This window comes from Propithecus coquereli, unplaced genomic scaffold, assembly GCF_000956105.1.
Source record: "Propithecus coquereli isolate 6110/MARCELLA unplaced genomic scaffold, Pcoq_1.0 Scaffold73, whole genome shotgun sequence".
Taxonomy (NCBI): domain Eukaryota; kingdom Metazoa; phylum Chordata; class Mammalia; order Primates; family Indriidae; genus Propithecus; species Propithecus coquereli.
Genome location: NW_012153396.1, coordinates 5,993,826 through 6,016,578, shown reverse-complemented (window position 1 = coordinate 6,016,578; position 22,753 = coordinate 5,993,826). Strand labels below are relative to the sequence as shown.

The window sequence follows — 22,753 nt, the reverse complement described above, 5'->3', positions numbered from 1 at the left end:
TCAATGGCCTCTCCTTTGGGTTGGGTCCTTGGTTTTCCTGCTCCTATTACTGGATCTGCTTCAACCATTAATCTGCGCCTTGGCTAACATCCACCCCCAAATGGAATCCCTTCTCAGAGGCTTCGCTGAGCAACTATGATGGTCAAATGAGCCAGGCAGCAAAAAAAAACTAGCATCTCACACAGCCATCCAGGAACACAAGCCTCCTTAAACCCTGGTTCAGCCCAAATCAGAATTCACATAGAAGAGGAATAAATTTTTTTTTTCTGTATTTTTAACTCTAAAGATCTCATAATACTCTTTACGGAAAATCTTCTATACACACATATATGCTCACGTACTCACACAGAAACACATAAAACCTCAACAATAAAAATCAAATTTAAAAAAAAACGTTGGGCAAATTTAGGCCTCTAAGAATGCAATAAGTGACTTTTATTATTCCTTTAAAATGCCTGGATAATCTTACTACAAATTGTATCTTTATTTAAAAAAAAAAAAAAAGTGATATACTCCACACAAACCCTAAAGGGCACTTTGGAGAAAAGCCAGGCTATAGGTTTATATTCTTCCCATTTTCAAATAAAATGCAAAAGAAAAATCTAGTAATCATTTTAATGAGCCTTTAAATAAATTCCTGGCTAGAGCACACTGCACTAATTTATACAGGGAACCACATACGTATATTTGCTGAGAAAGGGACTTTGTGACAAAAGAGTGAATTTCCAAGAATTACTCTAGATTCCTTTTCCTTTAAGTGATTTGTCTGGACTGAAGCATACTTCACGGCCACTCCAGCGCTGGGTCAGCCTTGCAGAGGCAGATGGAATCTAAACCAGTGTCTTTCCCCTGAGTGACCCTCCCTCCCTTCTTATGACTTCTTAGCCCCTGCTGAGGACCAATGCTTTCCCCTTCTGGGGATGGGGAGAGGCGTTTTCTGGTTCTCTTTCTAGGCACACCAAGAAGAAAAAAAGGTTTGAACTTAGAATTATCAAATGAGGCAGGTTGGGCCCACGTTCTGTTCTTTTCCTTTTTTCATTCCTTCCTTTCACACATTATCCTCCTGAACACAGCTCCGGAAACACTGCTCTAGCCTCTTGGTAACTATGTTAATTTACGGGGCAAGAAAAACGAGGCGGTTATAAATTGACGTGAGGCGGGCCATGTCTTTCTCCACCAGCAGAACAATCCATCTTGCTCAGGCTGCCACCAGGTTTGGTTTTAAGAGACAGAGAAGAAGATGGGAAAGACAAGGTAGCAGGAAGCCTCCTAGATGAAGCAGGACACGAGACTCTGAACAGACACAGGATTCTGAGAGCATCCTCTCCAAAGAAGCCTGGGAGCAGGCAGCTCAGCAGGGGACCAGCAGCTGCTAGGCGAGCACTAGAGGTACAGCTGGGTGGCTGGAGCCCAGGTTCCAGGCTGTGATGGCGACGGCAGCTCCAGCCCAGTAGTAACAATCATCCCCCTTCTTCTGTAGCTTATTTCTTTTAAGCAAAATCACATCTCTCATTTTATCTTACTTATGTTCTAAAAGAAGGGGATAGGTAAATGATCTTTCATCCCTATTTTACAAATTGAAAAGCTGAGGATCAGAAAATCTAAATGACTTCCCCAATGCCCTAGGGCTAGTTAGGAGAAAGACCTAAACCAGAAATCCTGATTCTCTTTGCAGATAGCTCTCTCCCCACCCCAACCCCAGAACCCAGCCTCTTGTTTCTTTACCAAGCCACCTGGTCACACTGGTCAACCATCCTGTGCTTCCAACATGCAAGAGGCAGTTTAGATGCCAGGTCCTTGGTTTTCCACGCAGGTTCACTGGAAATGGTATTCCAGCTGAAACACCCTTTGGGCTTTGAGACTGGGAACTGAGAAGCTGTGGATGTCTCTTTGAACCCTAGAGCCACTGCCAATATTCATCAGGACAGGTGGGGAATACCATTTTTCTACTATTCCATACTTGTGTTCATTCCTGTACCCAGTTGGGGTTCTCCATTGGATATGAATTCTCCAGTTGTCATAAGCCTTGTGGGCTTGGAAGAGAACACTAGACTAGGAGTTAGTGGACAGTTCCAGCCCGAGGTCTGCTGCAAATGACTTCATGATCTCAGACAAGTCCCTGAGAAGCCTCTTCTCTTAAATGAGGGCCTGAATGGACAGTCTCTGACAACCCTTTAAGCTCCAATATGCAGTGCATCTGAGAATTAAATATGATTGGAAGTGAGTTAAATGAACACATTAGACCAAGGTAAGTGACCATCAGCAACAAATTTGAGCAAATTGCTAGCATCCTGATGCCAAACTTTCATCATCTGTAAATTGCATAATGGCAGTACTGACATTATAGGATTGTTGGTGAAGTATTAAATGAATTAATTCGTGTAAAGCATTTAGAATAATTTTTGGCACAAAGTAAATTCTCAAAAATACTAGCTGCTGCTGCTTATTATTACCATTGTTATTATTACCATACACACTTGTTACCTCTGCGGACATAAACAGATACTGACACTAAGAGCAGCTTCTCTTCCTTGCTGTATAACAGAGAGCTTATTATGTACATTATCTGAAGGGAGTGAGGAGAGGCCCACAAAGGTGAGATGTCAGGTCGAAGCTACACTAAGTCAGTGGCCATAGAAAGAGGGTGTGCGGTACAGAAGAGCTGGGATCCTACCTTTTCTTGTGATAAGTGGTATCTTCTATGCTGGGTTTCCAGAATAGACCCAGGCAGCATCTTTAGTTCCCTTGCCTACAAGAGCAGAGCTGTGCATGCCTAGATAGGCAGTGATCCTCCCGTGAAGTCGCATTGGTTCTTGCTAAAGGAACCCCTCAACTATGTCATTAGATGCTGCTGCTCTGAGTTCTACCAGCAGAGCCAGTGTGTTACAGGGACCCACCTTCTAACCACGAGACTGTAACTTCCAAAAAGCTGGCCTGTGTAGGAGGGCTTAGCCAGCAAACCTGTGGCCATGAAACCAAGAGCTATAAGAATTACACTTTCTAAGGAATCCCAATAGGCTATCCACTGAGCCACAGAGCCTATGGATCAGCACATAGCACCACAAAACCCTCTGAGAAGCACTGCCTAAATGGTGACTGTCCAGACTTCCTGAGCTAGAGAAACTTCAAAAAGTATAGAACTCAAACTTGTCTTTATACAAATAGGAAAAAGGAAGCTCCAAGAGGGGGCCTGGCTTATACAAGGACACTCAGTTACTCAAGGGCAGAATCAAGACCTGAAAGCAGACATCTGCCTCCTTCTCCTACTCTAATGGTCTTACCCTTAAATGACACAAAACGTCCCTTTGTGCTGCAAGACCTACCGTGTGACTCCTTTGAGTCAATAAAAGCATCAGTGTAGCAACACAGCAAGAGAATCTACTAAGTGTTACCCTGTGGCCCCAAAGACTACATGGCAAACACCCACTTTTCCCCTGTAGAATTACTTACTACTCAGAATATGGTACATGATACCAATTGGACATAAGAAATCAAAGAAGATTTGGTACAGCCTGCCGGCCCCTGAACCCTAAATTCCACATCCCAGCTTATCTAAAACATTTAAAAGCACAGAAGCTTCATATAAAAAATCTATATAGAAAAATCTCTTAAGAAAGAAAAATAATAATAACAAGGATGTTAACAACACCTGGCTACACTGGGCCCTCATTTTCACATGGCAACAGTCATCTGGAACTTAGTGGTGGAAACCCCTTTACGGAGGGGCTGCCAAAGTCCCCACCTGGCCCACATCCTCATTGGCATTACGTTCTGGCCCCTGCGTGCATTTGAATTTAAAACTCTGGTCTGAGTATGCAGTTGTTTCCTTTTGTACATCTTGTCTGCCCGGGTAGACTGCACATTTCTGAAAGCAGGAAACTTCCCCCTCCAAAAAAATACTTTGCTCAGAGCTAGACATTTAACAGATTGCTCAGCAGTGTAAAATTATCTTTGCACCTTATTTTGCTTTACTGCACTGTAAGAGACTTTCACATTTGTGAATTGAAAGCGTACCACTCTACTGCTCACTTTCCCTGACCCTCTGACAATTTTGGGAGACATGGGTCAGGACAAGCAGCAGTCCAATAATTTAAAATTCTGTGCTGTGTTTTGTTTAAAGGTTTTCCGGGGTGTTAGAGATGACTCGGGGTTACACTGCTGTATCAAAAGAATGACACAGCCATAACCAGCATCCGACCACACACAAGGCCTCTTTCACAGCTTGACAGAGGTTGTTTGCTCATCGGAGAAATCTGACTGGTAATTCCCACTGTATTTCTGCAGGGTAGCCTAGAAGTAATTATCCTTCTCACTGGTAAATCAATTAGGAATGGAAGATCTAATACTCCCCTCTTCCTCCAAGAAACTACTAATCCTCTAACACTAATGAGCAGAAAACCCCAGGCAACAGAGTTACTACTAATAGAGTAGTGACTGCAACTCACCTGGTCTCTCTACCTGTGGCAGTGGCAGCTAACCCTGTGGTGACCAAGAGGTGAACCGGGATCGTGGATCCCCTTTTATTAGCTATTTTACTAAAATTAAGCAGCCCACCTGCTTCAGCCTCAGTTTCCTCACTTGTCAAATGGGGATAAAACTACCAGGCTGAGGGGATTAATAATAAAACTTAGAATAAGGTGTAGTAATGAACTTATCCCAGCGCCTAGACCTTATTAGGAGCTCAATAAAAAGAAGTCATGATCCCATACTGATGTCGGACCTTACAGTCCCCACCACCACCACCACCCCCACTCACACACGCACGTTCCTCATTTCTGCAGTAATTTGGTCACATTCCCCGGCAGTCAGACCTGTGTATACTCTCTGCCATTTCCAACACAGTGTCTCCAAAGCTGCCCATGGCAGTCACTTTTGAGCCAGAGCAATTAGACCACTACATGCCTGCATTTTCCTGTCCACTCGAAGATTCATTCTCAAATAGGCTCATGGGAGTCAAGCCCCGCTCTGTTGAGGCGCAAAACATTCAGCCTGTTTGTGCAAAGCACAGCTCTGGTAAATTCAGACTTGACCTTGGCCCTTGCCATTCTGCATGGGCCTAAGGACAAGAATCAACTGACAGTAATGAGTTCTGGGGACCCAGAGATGTTTGTCTCCTGTAAAGGGAAGCTGTGAGCTGGAGTTCATTAGGCCCCACCGCTGCAGAGCCCCTCCACTAGGAGGCAAACCCTACACACTCCTGCTGCCAGAACTAACACATTCTTCTTCATCTTCCAAGTTCCTTCCAAGTTCCTGGCTCGGTTAAATTCAGCAATGCTGGGCTCCCTTAAGGAAGGTGGGTTCCAACCCAGGTGATGAGCTAATTGGCCGATGGTCTGAGAAAGGCAAATAGCCAAATAGCCACTGATGCAGAATTCACATGAAATACAGTCAGGGCAGGTCTTGGTCATTAAAACAATACTAATACCACCACACCACAGGACGATGGTCTAGGACAAACTCAACTGGAGCAGCTTTGAGCATCTCATATCAATACTGTCATTTAGACCTGGAATTATAACACCCTGTAGATAAAATAATGATACCCTACTCACATCCTACGAAAAAGAAAATATTACTAGTCCAAATCCCAGCTTCCTTAAGGAAGCCCAGAATTCCTGAATGTATCCTGACTTATTTGTCTCCAAAACAAATCAATTGGGAAGGCTATTAAAGATCCATCATTTACAGTAATACAGCCTTGGGGTTAGAGTTAGAGTCTATTTTCTCATCTCACCTGCTTTCTAAAGTGACTGTGAGGATTAGAAATGACACAGATAAAGCTACTAAAAAGGAGCTTAGTGCACAGTAGGTGCTCAGTTAATGCTAACTAATATTATTACTAGGAAGAGGAAACTATACACAGGTTAACACCTGTGCTTTCAACTTCATGGCTTATTAACTATCTATATTTGCAGATTTTATGTTGTCAAAAAAGTATTCAAAAAATCAACAATTAGCTTTGGGAGAAACTATATATTAATAAATACAAGCTCATTTTACTGTTTTGCCAGAGGCAACAGATCTCATTTGATGTATTCATAGCCTCCAAGGAAAGCAGCAGCCATCTGTTAAATAAATAACTCATTAGGCAGAAAGCAAGTGCTTCTACCAAGACGATCGCAAAAATCTGCTGGAGACTACTATCATTAGCTGGGCAATGAACACGGGAGCTACAAATAATTGAGGTACTGAGAGGATTAAAAGAATCTTGCATGATGCAAGCTGAGATGAGAATCCAGACGACCACAGGTTTAAACTTCAAGACATATTTAAGAAGAAAACTAAAAACAAGTTGTATTACAAGGTCATAATGACCCAGAACTCTAGACTAATAAAGAAATGAGTATTTTCATTTATATCAAACTGTCATTTTGCCTAAGTGGCTGGAGAAGGGGGACTCCAACGAAACTGAATATTCTGGTTCAGAGAAAGTCATCGTGTAGAATATGTGTGCACTGCCAACATCTGGAGTCTCAGGATACAATCCATACCACTTAATAAAATGAAACAGAATCCAATTTCATCTTTCCTGAGATAATTCCAAAAGCACTTTGGGATCACGCAGGCTCCTTGAGAACATTAATTTCTATTGCTATTTTCAAAAAAATAAATCTATGCCATTAGCCTGATATTTGTCCTTCCCTAATTTGAGTGAAGAAAATTGTGCTTTTAATTTTCTGGGTGGCAGCACCTCTTAGGTGAGAGTTAACTGTACTTTGGTGATGTTTCTCAGAGAAGACAAATAAAACAAGCCTAACTTCTGTCCACTGGGCAGTAATCCCTGTGAGATATTGCTCTGGAGAGCCCATGGCCTGGCCATCGCCACTGGGAGGGATAAACGGAGGTGGCACCTCGGTACCAGTGATCTCCAAAATCCCAGCTCCACGTTCCTTCCAACCCACAGCATCTGCCTTAACCCGCTCTTTGTCTACCTCACTGCTAAGAACTTCCAAGTTGTGCTACAAAGAGTTCAAACAGTCAGGAATAGAGAAAAACAGCAAAAGACCAATAGAGGACTTATTATAAGAGTTTCCAACCAAAAACACACATGATAGATGAATACCAAAACAGATGCAAACAGGTACAACCCTTCATATGAAAATCCATTTAGGAATCCATCACTTAGGGAAAATCCTTACAAAGACAGGGGATATTAATATATCATCTACATGAAAATGTGATTAATTCTGCTGTGCTCCAGATATAGGTCAGAGATCAGTGATGTAGGGCATCTTTCATGTGCCCAACAACCAGTTCTCCCAAAGCACACACACCCACTGTGATTCCGCTGACCCCAAGGCAATCGTGTGGGATGGGAGAAGCACTGACCTGGGAGTTATAGACCAACTGTCAATGCTGCCACTAACCAGGTGAGTCACCTGGGTGGGGCAGCTGTCCTCTGTGGTCTCAGCTTCCTTCTCAAGAAGGGAGACAGGCAGAGGAAGAATTAGTATAGATTGTCACCAACTTGATTCAGTCAACTTTTATCTTGTGCCCATCACAGGCATAGCACCAAGCTTTAATTCAAAACCAGGAAGCAATTTTGAACACCTAGGCTATGATTGTATATGAGGAAAAGGTGCACAGGATGAATTGATGGAAAGAAATACAGACTAAGAATCAAGAGTCCTGAGTTCTAATCCTGGCTCCTTTTTCTACCTGGCTATGTGGGCTTTTTTGGCTTCAGTTTTCTCTTCTGTAAAATGAGACTGTTGGTACAGATAAATGATTCCTAACTGAGATTCCATGGACATCTTGGATACATGGGTGGGATCCGGGGTGTTCACAAACCCTTGAAAGTGTATGAAAATTTCTGTAGCATAGACATGTTTCTAGAGAGGAGGTGTAGAACTTTAATTACATGTGCAAAAGAGTTGCAGTTCAAAAACTGTAAAGCACACAGTCGGTGGGAATGTAAATTAGTACAGCCATTATGGAAAACAGTATGGAGGCTCCTCAAAAAATTAAAAATAGAATTACCATATGATCCAGCAATTCCACTACTGGGTATATATCCAAATGAACTGAAATCAGTTTATCAAAGAGATATATCTGCATTCTCATGTTTACTGTAGCATTATTCACAACAGCCAGGATATGGAATCAACCTAAGAGTCCATCAATGGATAAAAAGATAAAGAAAACGTGGTATATATACACAATGGAATAATATTTCGCCATAAATAAGAAGTAAATCCTGTTATTTGGGACAACATGGATGAACATGGAAGACATTATGTTACAGGAAATAAGCCAGGCACAGAAAGACAAATACCACATGAACTTACTCATACGTGGACTAAAACAGTTGATCTCATAGAATTAGAGAGTAGAATCGTGGTTAGCAGGGGCTGGGTGGTTGTGGGGAGTGGAGGTTGGTGAGATAGCGGTCAAAAATACATAATTACAGTTATATAGGAGGAATAAGTTCAAGAGATCTATTGTATAGCATGGTGACTATAGTTAATGATGATAGAATGTATTCTTGAAAAACGTTAAGACAGTGGGCAAACATTCTCACCACAAAAATGGTAACTATGTGAGGTAATGCATTTGTAAATTAGCTACATTTAGGCATTCCACAAAGTATATGTACTTCAAAACATGTTGTACATGATAAACGCATACAATTTTATGTGCCAGTTTAAAATATTTTTAAAAAACTGTTAATAATCACTTGTAAAGATAAAATTTGTGGTCCGATCCAGCTCTAACATTCAATAATTCAAATAACAATACTGAAAAATGCAAAAATGGCTACACTTTGGGACAAAGAGAAGAGAAACTACCTGGCTAAGACCAGTAACAGGCACCTAAACAGCCATCCTGATCACAGGGCTTTGGCCCTTGGCCAATGGGCACAGTCTAGGGGTCCAGGAACCCCTGGAGTTGGCTGGATCTTCTGGCTGTCAATCACCCACTCCAAACCCGGAGCCAATGATTCTGCTTCCTCCCTTGCTGGGGGGACTTAGGGGTACTGCAGATAGAAGCGAGGAGAAGTGATGGGGCTGTATGTTCTGCTAAGGGTTTCAGCCAAAGCTGCTCCACTTTGAGCAGCATGAACAGGCATCATTCTCAGCCATAGCTTGGACTCTACTACGTTGGAATCAGAGATTGGGGACATCTACACATTAGTTTGGAGGTCACTCCTGAGCTTACCTCAATGAAGGAAGTGTTTGCAAAACCACTGGGGAATGCAAATCAGATTGCAAGAGGAGAGCTTGGTGGTGGCATTGTTTCAGCATTTTAGAAACATTAAAATGACCAATTATGTGGTGTGTTTGTTTGAAGCAGGCCTGCCTGAGTTTCTAAACAGCAGTGCTTTCCTAGCTGGGGAAAGATCACATCTCCCCAAAGACAATACATTGTATAATATTTATTTTCTAAAACCGTGCATTGTTCCATGGAATCCAGGCCTCCTCCTCCCAGTAGGTTTCCATGACCAGTGTCTGACCTTACATGATTTCCTCCTGGCCGCTAAGTCAAGAGGAAAACAGAGAAGTGGGATGGGGGCAGGGGAGCCAGGTCTGCCCTCCTCTGCCTCAGCAGCAGCTCAAGATCAAGCTGAAGAATCGGAATTCAGGAGCTGCCTTTCCTTCCCTTGGCAGAAATGGACTCCCAGGGAATAAGGTGCTCTTGGAAAACAGACCAGCGAGAGGGAGGCTGTGGAAAGACTCAACTCTGAAGTCAAGCAAACCCACGCTCAGATTCTAGATGTTATTACCACTGTCTGATTCAGGCTAGAAAGTCACTTAATCTCTCTGAGCTTCAGTTTCTTCACCTGTAAAATGGGTACCATAATAATTTCTACCCCATAGTGAGGCTAAATGAGATAAAATAGAGGAACCTCTTACACAGTTAGTTTTACCTGCTGGTGCTGATGCTGCTGTTGCTAGTATTACTACCATCAGGGCAGTTATTAAAATTACAACCAGGGTCAGGGAAGTTCCTGACATGTAAACCAGGCCTGCAGAAATGATTCCATGGCTGATGGGATTTTTTTCTTAACCCCTGGCCCTAAGCAGCCTTGCCACTCAGCAAGAGTGCTTGAGACCTCCTGACCTGTCTCTTACCTTCCTTTTGTTGGTGGGATTGACATACAGGTAACTGAGGACAGTCTTCAAGCCCACTTTGTCATTCAGCTTTTCATAGGTGGTGCCATAATCTGTTGACCTGCAGATAAGAGAGAAGAAAAGAAAGGGAGAGATTGTTTTACCAAACGGGAGATTGTGTTTAAGGGGGAGCCGGCCTCTCCCTGACCGACTTGCACCTTTGTTCCCAAATCACATGAGTGCTTAAAAGTGTTCTCTAGAGATAAAAAGCCCCATTAACTTTAGAAGAGCAATTAGACTAATGCATGTGCTCACTATCCGTGCTCCCCTCTGCTCCCGGCCTTTCTCAGAGACCTACTTTTCTGCCCTTTGTGAAGCAGCGCAATGAAAGCAGGTGCTGGAGAGCCCACCTGTGGCTCTGTGCGGGGCTGTGGCGGGGCCACTGGGGTGCCACCAACTTCACGCCTGCTCCACTAAACCTGAAGCAAGGGGACCCTCGAAAGGGCAGGAAATGCCCAAAGAACTTGTGGGGTCCAATGGCTAGATGAGGCCACACCAGGCAGGAGGTTCGATGCTATACACGGGGCAATGATGTGCGTGTGTCCAGAGGGAAAAGCCAGTGACACGGAAATGCTTCTAGTGGTTCATCATGCCAATGACCCCGCTGGCCCCCTGCCCTTCCTTTGGGCCTAATTTCTAGCAGTTTAACCTTATGCCAAAACCAGAAGTAAAGGCTCAGAGAACAAAGGCAGGCCACGCCATTGGCACCTCCCTTTCCATCGTGCCCTTCCGTGTGGAGGAAGCAGAGAGGGTGCCACACAGGGGACTTGAAGTAGCAGCCGCCCTGCCACACTTTCCACCTACCCCCACCCCTGCCCCACATATACCTCCCTCCCTTTTCCAGACAGTACCACTGGGTTCTCACCTCCCCTTTCTGACATCACCCTCCTGGGCTAGACTCACAAAGCTTCTCCTACTCAGGCTTTAGAAGGGCTCAGAGGTCAATTACTTTCTCTGTGGTCCTTGACCTTAACGATGCCTGCATTCTGCGTCAATCTCTGTCCCCACTCTGGCTCTGGGCCTCGCCTTGACTTTGGCTTCCTGGTGCCATAGTACTCACGAGCCCCTGCCTTTTCTTCGAGCCTTTATCCACCTTCTAACACTAATCTGGTATTGCCCTGGCCCACAGCTTGGCATCAGAAGCCGAGTAGCAAAACTATGTGATGACCTTTAAGAGTCATCCCCACCCCCATCCAAGCTGGCAGATTCCTGGTCCCCAGGCCTGGCATGAATACCCTCCCTCGCCTCCCCTGGCAAAGCCTCACTAGCCCTCACCATCATCATCACCACCACTCGTCTCTCCTCTTCTCCAGAACAACTTTCCCCACCCTTGAACACCCAAGCACACTGTACATGCCCCTTTTCTAACTCCTTGACAGTGTCATGACTAATTTCTTTATGTTCTGTTTTCCTAATCGCAATCTCAGCTCCTCAAGGACAAGGAACTTCGCAGAACACTGTGGTAAGAGGAAAGAACATGAATTTAGGGCACAGCAAAATCTTCGTTTTGTTCCTACTCCTGCAGCTGTCTGGTTACAGGACCATGTCCCGGTTACATATCCTGCTGGAGCTTCAGGTCTCTTACCTGAGAAATGGGGATAATTTAATCTCATAAGGCATTTGTGAGGATGCAAAAATATAACACATTGGAAACCTCCCAACAGGCTGCAGGTACACTAAAGTGTTAAAAAAAATAAATAAAAAAGCACTCATTCATTTCTCCCCAAAATGTACAGAACAAGGCCTTACACATTATGCACACTCAGCAGGTTTACTGAATAAACAAACATCAGTATTTCAAATCCCTCCCCGGGCTACCGGCTCCTCCTGGTCATTAGTTATGATGACTTTAATGATCGGTCCCCCAAAAATCTGACTTCTTATCCTGTCTCTTATCTACCCCAGGCATAGAAGCTCTGGGACTCTCCCAGTCTTTCTCTTTGCCTTTATCTCTGGAACCGAGCTCAGTCTCCAAGTCTTAATGATTCTGTCTCCGAAATAACTCAGATCCCTGGTATCTTCCCATCCTCATGCCAACACTGTGGCTCATACACCATCGTGTTTGCAACGGCCCCCCAAATGGATGCTCTTCTGCCAATGCTTTCCCACACACACCCATCCTCGATGCTGTTATCAGGTTACCTTTCAACCACCTAGATCTATCGCCTGACTCCTTGGTACTAGTTACACATTGCCTCCCCACAGTCAAGCTGCAGCTTCCCAGCTCGGTATTATAAAATCTGGCTTCAATCTTCCTTTGTGGACCCATTTCCAGCCCCTTGCTCCACTGCTCCTTTCTCACCAGCCTCACTAAACTTTCCTAAACACATCTTGCACTTTAGCTGCCCTCCACTTGTGCACACAGCATTCCCTTTGCCTGAGCGACCTGTCCCCTCTCTCTTCTACTTGGTAAATTTCTCTCCAACCTTCAGCATCTAACTCCAATATCACCCTTCTTCCAACTTTCCCTGGGGAATATTAATCACAATTTCTTTTGTGTTCTTATACCACCTTGTACCTATTTCTAATTTACTCTTTATCCTGTTGTTTTGGTTCCACTGCCTTTATTCTGAGACCTCTTCCTTGACTATAACTCCCTGAAAGCAAGAACCATTTCTTATGAGAGCTCCAACGCCTTGCACTACGCCTGCTGCAAAGCAAGTGCCAAGTGCTGAATGTATTGGTTTTTGTATTGTTTCACTTTGTTTTTATTCATGAGAATGAATGAATTAATTAATGAACTTGTCCAAACCTACTCACAAGTTTTTAACCAACTACCAATGTGGTGTAACTCAGCACGTAGCCATGCCTAGAAAACACACTTGACGCTTTGGATGCTGGCAGAACTGGTGCAGACTGCTCAGTCCCGTAGCCCCTAGTGACAGGGAAGGATCTGTAACTCACTAGTACTAGAATTAAGGTTAAATGACCAATCACCCTGAGCAACTATCCTACGCAGAGCAGGAGAGGAGACAGACCGTGATCTCCAGAGGCTGTCATTTGCATTTTTATTAAACCAAGTAAAACATTTTGTACAGATAATTACTTCTTAATTCTATACTCTTGAAGGCATAAAGGCAGCATGGTATGAGGAAAGAACATTGAACCTGGAGTCTACAAATCTAGACTTTAGAACCGATTTTGAAATGTACTCAAAGTGTTACCCTGGACAAGCCACTTCTCTAAGGCTGTTAAAGAAAAAATTATTCTGACAATTTTTAAGATGATCAGGTAGTCTGTATTCAGGACTCTGCAATAGATATAGGGACAACTACAAGGGGTTTTGCAACAGGGGTTTTGAGAGATAGGGCTCAACTCCAAACACAAGGAAAAATGGGAGTTTTTGCCCAAAAGCAGGGTGGGGGTCAGTAGATGGAAAATCACAAAGAGGGTCAGGTAAGTCTTTGCTCATTGACCTAACAGTATTCCTGCTGGGTGCAGGCCAGGGTGATGGTACCACCTGGAAGACAGTGGAGGATGAGGACTTTGATCAGATGTAAAGGCTGACAGATTCTGGCTAAACTGATTTAGCAGGAATCTTGCTAAAATTGGGCTCTTGAGAACATGCCCAAGGACGGAGCCTAGTTAAAAAAGAGCCCAGAGGAGCCCTGCTGGAATTTGGTCAAGGAGAGGGTCACTACTAAGCCCCATTCCCTCGTTAACATATGAGGTTTCACTCAGATAACCATAAGGCCCCTTCTGGACCTTAAATTGCATTATCCCACCAACACAGTGCTAAGCTGTTTCACAACCAGCAACTTTTTCTCATAGTGTCTATAGCAAAAATCTTATAAGAGCTCAATTTCCAGGGCTCCCTGTGTGACTAATATCACAACAAGCTTCTTTCCAGAATCCAAATGACCCTCATGGAAGGCAATGTGCTTATCACCACACGTCGTCTCTCTTTCGCAAGCCACATGACAGATTCACACAGACTTTGCTACCTTCCCAAAGCAGCCAGTGAGAGCAGGGACTTCCCGACAAAGGACACTCTCTACGGCTCAGCCTCCTCCGTGCCTCTGGCAGTTTCTGCTCATTCACTGTGACGGAAACAAGTCTCGCTCAATGAAGACACCTCGAGGGGCCGTGAGACTGTGGAACCACGGGTGCCCCCGACGCTGTCCTTTCCAGCACGGACGCTGCACACTGCGGTGACCACAGCATTCTGAGACAGCTTTGCCCACAGAACCCACTCTTACAAGAAAGCAAACCATCCTCCACTCTGCGACTCAACATTGCCAGTGGGGGTCGCTCAGAGAAAACAGGCTCATCGCACCAGTCTTAAAGCTAGCCTCTCAAATCTTGACACTAGCTTCATAAAACGGAAACGTTCAGGACGCTGGAACCATGACGCACATGCACTAAGCCCGCCCTGGGCCTGGCACCATCCCAGTCACATCCCGCTTGGCTCGGTGCACCCAGCTCACCTGGAAGGCACACGAGAGATGAGAACAGCCGCCACGGGCTCATGTTCCGTGGCTCAGGTTACTGCAGCTCCAACCCACTGTCGTGTCTGCACGTGTGTGCACATTTGTGTGCATGTGCCCCCCCATTCTTTCTTTATAAATTCTTTCCAGGACACAGAAAAGCACAATGAGCATCCAATCATATGGCCACTACTAGATTTAACAAGTATTTGTGTTCATAAACAATATATAACCTTTTTGAGTGTTTTAACATATGCATAAATGTTATCATATAGAATATATGTTCTGGAGCTTGCTTATTCTACCCATGGATGTGAGATGCAGCCATGTTGACACACCCAGCTGTAATTAATTCATTTTAACTGTTGTGTGCTGTTTCAACTTATGAATAAACCACTATTTGTCCCTTCAACCACTGATAAGTATTTTTGTTCCTTTTCTCTGTCTTTTAAAATTTGCTTTATAAACAATGTTACAATGAACATTCGTAGACATGGCTTCTTGTGCTTTTGTGAAGAAAAGGTTTTCTAGGGAGGCATCTCCATGCGGAATTACTGGGTCAAACTCTATGCCTCACTCCTACTTTCCTGGTTATGAATGACACTTTCTCCAAGGAGGATGTACCTCCAGAGAGATGCTGCTCCTTGACTCCACCACCTTCCCAAGGACCTGCTCATCTGCTCACTGTCTGGCTGAGTCTGCCAGCCACTGACCAAGCATACCACGCTCCAGGTACCTGGTGTTGACTGGCAGACGGGGTGTCCTCTCTCTTCAACTTCCCAGGTCTACGCCAGGACGCCAACTCCTTGTCTGAGCCCTGCCACTATTCTCTGAGTTCTTGTCTCATCCTGATAGGCATTCAGGATTCAGTGTGGACGGGCACATTTTGGGATGGCCACCCCAGGCTGCCCTGCCACACACACCCTGCCTGGTCCCCCAGGGCCATTCTCCCACCGACAATTTCAGGAGTTGAGTTACGAATTACACTAGGCTTCTGTTATCTCTCTTTTTTGTTTTTGTATTTCAGCATATTATAGGGGTACAAATGTTAGGTTACATATATTGCCCTTGCCTCCCCACCCTGAGTCAGAGCTTCAAACGTGTCCATCCCCCAGATGGTGCGCATCGTATTCATTATGTATGTATATATCCATCCCCCCCCATCTGCCCTACATCCGACAAATGTTATTCCTATATGTGCCCTTATGTGTTGATCAGTTAATACCAATTTGATGGTGAGTACATGTGGTGCTTGTTTTTCCATTCTTGGTATACTTCACTTAGTAGAATGGGTTTCAGCTCTATCCAAAATAATACAAGAGGTGCTATATCACCATTGTTTCTTGTACCTGAATAGTACTCCATGGTATACATATACCACATTTTATTAATCCACTCATTTATGGATGGGCACTTGGGTTGTTTCCACATCTTTGCAACTGTGAATTGTGCTGCTATAAACATTTGAGTGCAGATGTCTTTTTTATAGAATGTCTTTTGTTCTTTTGGGTAGATGCCCAGTAATGGTATTGCTGGATCAAATGGTAGATCTGCTTGTATCTCCTTGAGGTATCTCCACATTGCTTTCCACAGAGGTTATACTAGTTTGCAGTCCCACCAGCAATATATGAGTGTTCCTATCTCTCTGCATCCACATCAACATTTATTGTTTTGGGACTTTTTGATAAAGGCCATTCTAACTGGGGATAAATAAAAATTAAACAACCCTATCAAAAAGTAGGCAAAGAAGACAGAATAATGGCCAACAAACATATGAAAAAATGCTCAACATCTCTAATCATCAGGGAAACGCAAATCAAAACCACAATGAGATACACTAGGCTTCTTATCTACCCAGCAAGCCCCCACTCCTCTAGTGAACCAGCGGGGAGGGAGGCTGGTGGCAACAAGCATACAGGCTGCTATTTTAACAGTGAAAAACAGAAAAGATAAACTTTGAGCCAGTGCAGGCAATTCAGCCTCCCAGTAGAGCTGAGCTATAGTTCAACATCCCTGTTCCTGATACCACGTTCGAGCGAGAGGTGAGAGGGCTCTGGAAGGCTGTCTGCCAGCTCTCTCGGGGCCACCAGAGGTTCTGGATCAGGGTGCGCACGCTGCTGTCCCTATCCAGTCAGCAACTTCTCCTGGTTTGCCACCCTGCTCCTCAGCCCTCCTCCTTCCCTCTCCCCCTCTTGCCCCTGAGCTCTGCAAAACCAATCTTTCCCCCTGGAGTCTCTCGCGACTGGAAGTCTTCTCCTCAGGGGACTCCCTTCTGTGTGCTATAATCTAAAATTAGAAAACACCCACAGTTGTGATAGTTCCTTTTTCTGCTAACAATTTTTTGTTTTGCTTTTTTTTTTGCTCATTTCTTCACATATATCGATCAACCAGGACATGTACCACGTGCCAGGCCCTGTGCTTTGCTTCCTCTTTCTGGCCACTTATAAGTAGTTCTGTGATGCGATTAAGACTGCTGGGACTTAGGGATGCTATGTCTGAGGCTGTGAGAGGAGAGGAGGTGAAGGAATTGCCTGAGCAGAAGCCTGAAATAAGGGCAGATGTTAATCTGCTAGTTGGGGGACATATATCAGCGATCTGGGAGTACAGCGAAGCATGCTCCAACCTCAGAACCTAAGGTGTCTCATGCCTGAGAAGCCGCAGAGCGGCCTGACATGAAAATTTCTCATGGCTGTAGAGGTAGATTGCAATATGTCAGCCCAGGAGAAGGGTCTTAAGGCTTCCATTGTTAGAACACTTGGACAAGCCCCTTCTCTCCCTTTCTCTCGACAATGCCTTAGTTAATGTAAAACCAGTCTCCCAGTGGAAAGCATGTAGTTTTCTTTGTTCCTTGATCAAATGGGTCACAGCTACTGAAGTTAGAGATTGATATCCATGTACATAGCTTGAGCCTGGGATAAAATTAGTTAGTTTACCTTGGGACAGGTTGTACCTACTGAAGAATTATTTGGTTTTCACTTCTGGAAAGAAGGTAATTAGCTAGGACATCTTGTGATTTGAGGGGGAACCCTGAGACTTTCATTCATTGTATCCTGTGATTTTTTCACATGAGATCATTGTATTTTGCAGCATGGCAAAGAGAATAAAAAGCAAGTGCTGGATTTCAGTCATCGCCACCTTGGCACCGGAGTGCTGTTGGTCCCCTGATTTCTCCACACTCTTAAAATTATTCCTGTGTCTGTGTTTCTTTCATCTATTGCAACACATTCTGCCCTATCTTTATTGGGGATGTTGCAAATCCCCGATAGTTCTGGCTCAGGTTGGCAAACATTTTTTTTCTGTAAAAGGCCAGAGAGTAAGTATTTTAGGTTTTGGAGACCTCCGCCCCAACCACTCAATTCAGCCCTTTTGTAGCTCCAAACAGAGACAATATGCAGAGACGATATGCAAATGAATGGGTGTGGCTCTGCAATAACGAAACTGTTTTTTACAAATGCAGGCGGGGTGTGATTTGGTGGCCATAGCTTTAGCTGGCAGCATAAACCACCCCTACTTCATTCCCTGCCCCCAGCCCTGTTCCCCACCCTGTTTTTGTCTCTAAGGCACTCCCCAAGACTCCTGCCAGGCTCTCCAATGTTCCAACTCCTCCTCCCCTGCCTGGCTGCCACACCAGGCCAAACACCTGCCTCTGCCTGGCATTCAAGGCCTCTGCAGTCTGCCTGCCTAAGCTCCCATTCCCCTACTCATGGCTGGCAGCCGTCCTGATCATGTCCTTTCTGACTCCCAGCTCCAGTGTTAACTGTGCTGTGAAGACTTTCAGCTAACTCCAGCCCACACCCTCCTCTGCATTTACATCAACCACACCTAGGAGTTCCCCGTTTACTCTCCGAATATACATGTGTCCTTTCGCTCCTTTCAGCAACTGCTAAAGAAATTAGCAAATGGATTTTTTTTTTAAATTTCGGAAAGTGCACAGCATGGCTCTAAGGAGAAACAACGAGAAGACTATAGTAGTGCAGAGACAGCTGGACTCTGCGAGCTCTTCACATCTCTGAACCTCACCTGAGAAAGGAGGGTGGTCGTTGTGTGGATTCCATAAAGAGTAGTGAGGTACCCAGCCCGGGATCTGCTAAAAGCCCTTGTTCCAATAAATGCTTCTGGCTGTCATTTTTACAAATACCCCTGATTGTACTGTTCTCAAGGGAAAGCACCTTGGTTTTTTTTCCTCGATTTATACTCCTTACACTTAATAGGGGGTGAGGCCCGTGGATACCCCATAAATCACGAAAGGATCTTTGGCCACTGTTTCTAATTGTCACCACAAAAGTACAGCAGGGGCCAGTTGTCTGGAAAATAGAAAGATAGAACCATGCTTCAAAGGGCAAGGCCTTGGGGAGCACACAGCAGCCGTTCTCGGAGTGCACTCCACCAAGACACGCTGAGGACAGTCAACAATCAAAGCCCGCAGGCTATTAGGAGCTCCCATGTGTGGTGAACCACAGCCCCTTCCAAGGTCAGGGTCAGGAGCTTCCACGGCACTGCTGCAGACCAAGTCACGGTGATGGAAAACCACCGGTGCACCCTTCTGGCCTGTCCCACTCCTCCCCCTAGGGCCAGTGCCCAGAGCCAAATTAATCTGTATCTTTGCAATGGCAGAAACCCAGCCTGACCACAAATAACCAGCCAGATAACTAATTTCAGATCTGGAGCCAAAAGCAAGTGATTTAAATAGCTTCATTCTCCAAGTGGGTACTGGCCCCACCCTCGGCTTTAGAAAATCCACAGGCGGGCTGATGCCAAGGCAGGAGCTCACAAAGCTCTCTGCGACCTCTTCTCGTTATCTGACTCTTCAGCCGCATTATCCAGTCTCACAAAGAGAGGCACCATGATACGGGATAATTAATTCATCTCTGTTTCCTCCTGCCCCAGCTATTTGAATGAGAGCCATCACAGGGTTCTAAATGCAGAAAACTGGAGGTTAGCCGACTCCGGAGACGCGAATCGTGCAGAATCCACGGTTTAGATCGGATAAACTGCAGACCCGACAGCAGCGCCATCCCAGCACGTGTCTCATCTAGGACAGAAGGCTGAGGTGTGTGGGTTTGGACGAATGTTTGTATCCTTGGTCTGTCTTTCTCTCTGTGAGCACATTCGTTCTCACTGAAGAACCTCAATTCAGACAATAGGGCTGGCGGGTTGTTATATTTAGGATTCAAAATGCCAAAGATCCCAACCTATCAGCCAAAAGGACTGTTTGTATCATACAGGCGAGGGAAGGAAAGAATCCTTCGGAGAAAAGAAAGGGCAAAAGAAGGCCTGACATCCTATAATTCACTGCCGTTTTGTTCATATGAACGTAATGACAATCATCAGGGAAAGGGTTAAATAAAATATAGTATATTACATCACACACACACACACAACTATTCAGCTGCATTGAAGAATAAGGTAAATACGAGGTTATTGACCAGGAAAAGTCTCTAGGACATAATATTAAATGAAAAAGCCTATTGAATAATAATATATTACACATCTGCTATATATCCAGACACAATAAAACAATATGTTTCCATTAAGTTTACAAGTGTGTACACAAATGCAGATAAAAATCTAGGGGAAAACACAAATAACTGGCAGTAGAAGTTACCCCTTAGGTAGGGAACTGGGGTGGGCTGGGGTGGCTATGGGGACTTGAGTTTATTTGTAATGTTGAAATGTTTTAAAACAAAAACGTATCCATGTATCACTCATTTAGTTAAAAGTCACAGCAATAAAAGGATTGTTTCTGAGCAGTCATGATGCAGATCTGTAAATTAACTCATCTGTAAGGAAACTCTATTATAGATAAGCATTTGCATTCAAAAAGACCAAGATAATCATAAGAGGATTCATTTCAGAGTCAAGCAGATTTAGTTTCAAATCCAGCCTGTGGAACCTCAGGCTAATTACGTAAGTCTAGTGTTTCATATCTGCTCAATGGGAATACAATGTTGCCTTCTCGGGTTTTTGTGGAGCTTAAATAGTCTTAATATCAGGGAGTTCACTTCACTGTTGGTTATTGGGACACGGCGTGATAGACCAATCATGTTATCACTGGAGGAGAAACTGTCTTGTACATTTCTGTGCAAGCAGCATCTGCATTGGAGTTACATAACCCCCAGCGGACAGGCCAACACCATCTCATTCCCACCCTATCAACAGTAAACTACCAAAAGGCACGGGAAGATGGAGGGTTGCTACACATAATCAAAGACAGCCTCCAGCAGGTGGCCAACACTTACAAATTAAAGTCTAGGGAAAACAGATTCAACTTTTTTCATCAAGTTTTCCTGGGGAAAAAAATAATGAGGCCCGCACTGGAAGGACGTGGACAGTTTCAGCAAGGCATCTCTGGAAACTAGATGTTTACCATTTCCCCTTAAATCACACACCGCTGGATGGGCCCTGTGATGTGTGTGCAGTTTTGTCTGATTGTGCACATCCAGAAACCGCCAGGACAAAATGTGCAGCCAAACAATGGGAAAATGTGAGTGGATGGACAGGCCTAGGGACTCTCTCCCTACCCTCGAGAACCTAAATTCTGTGTCCCATTCATTTTTAAATCTTTTGCTTCTCGGTGGTAAGCATGACGCCTTGCACACGGAAGGCACTCAATACCTTCATTCATCACCTTATCAATTAACGCAAGTCTCCCCCTCCCAGGAGCACTTCGCCCTGCAGAGAAGAGAGTAAGCACCTCCTCTGGCTGCTGTGCTCCTCCATGAAGCCTCTCATCTCCCACCTGCCTCTGGTTACTCTCAGAGGGGACTGTATCTGCTCTCTGGGGACATACGCCTTTTCTTTTCTGCTGTTGTTTTATGCCGCTATTTAACCTTCTGTGCATGAAGCTTCTTTCTCCAGACGGAGTAAGTTCTCTGAGGTCAAGGGACTACCATGGATGTCTTTTTTAACTCCAAAAACATGCTGAATAACGCCACGCAGGGCAGATACTCAGAGAAAATACCTTCCAGGGACTGAAATAGTCACATTCAGACAGATTCCCTTCTGACTGCGAAGTGTTCTGCTGTGAGAGACCAACAACAAAGCAGATGCTCCTTCGTGCCAGGCCAGTTCTATCTAATCCTACTGGTCATCCAGGTAGAAAGAAGACTACAGCCTCCCAACACATCACATCTCCCAACCCAAGAGAAGAGAAGAGGAACTTCCTAGTTACCAAGGAGTAAATTGCGGGTGCCCTTTTTGAGGTTCTAATGCCATATTCACCCCATCTCCTTATGAGCCCAGAAACCTAAATTCATTTATCTCTTTCTTTAAAAGAATTACTGAGTGATTACTATGCTCCCTACACTGTGCCAGTTACACAACATTTAAATAATTGCCTGTTGGACCCTGCATTCTACGCTCCAAATGCTCTTGACAACAGACCAGAGCTGAAGGGCATGAAAAACAATCCCCATTTTTTAAAGCTTTGCTTTGAAAGGCTAAGCAAGAAAAAGCAATTAGCCAGAAGTTAAATTTATTCTCAAGTTATAGAGTATTCCTTTAAACCATCACTGCGGCCCATAGAGAAATGCCCCCTCCAAGATCTGAGGCAGCACCCACCTGAACCCAGGAGACACGGGCTGTCGCGGTAAATTGGTTTCCATAGCCTTAGATAAAAGGAATGTCACAACCTATGGTCTTTTTGAAAGGTAAAAAGTACCGAAAATGTATGGCATAAATATCTTAAAACATAGAAAAGAATAAGGTACAACATAGACATCGACTATAACCACACCATACAGAGAAAAACTCAGTTAACATCTTGATGTGTTTTTCTTCAAAATGCAAATGTTTTAAAAATTTGGGGTAATTCTTTGTAAATAATTTTGGCCCTGGTTTTTCACTTAACATAATAGTGTAAGCATTTCTTCATGTTGTTAAATATTTTTCAAAAATATAGGGTTTTTTTTAAAAGCCTTACAACCTTCCAGTATATGAATGTATCATAATTTACTTTAACTATCTTCTCTGGCCAGTTGATCAATTTCTAGCCAAATTCTTATATTAAATAACTTTAATGTGTATTATTGGACATAAATATTTGTATGTATATTTTTTTCGTTGGAATAGATTCATGCAAGGACAATTACTAGTTCAAAGGGTAAAAATTATTATCAAGGCTGTTGTTATAAACTGCCCTACAGAAATACTCTCGTCAATCTGGACTTCTGCTAACAATGTATAGAGGTACCAGTTTATCTGCATATTTGCAAC

At 44.1% G+C, this 22,753-nt stretch overlaps 1 protein-coding gene across 1 annotated transcript in view; it reads right to left on the bottom strand.

Moving 5' to 3' along the window:
• The window catches only part of SORCS3 (sortilin-related VPS10 domain containing receptor 3), a 624,980-nt gene that overhangs the window by 345,441 nt on the left and 256,786 nt on the right, over positions 1-22,753 (bottom strand). The window contains exon 3 of the mRNA XM_012661662.1: positions 10,074-10,173. Coding sequence (XP_012517116.1) covers positions 10,074-10,173 — 100 coding nt within the window. The remainder of the gene's footprint in view (positions 1-10,073; positions 10,174-22,753) is intronic.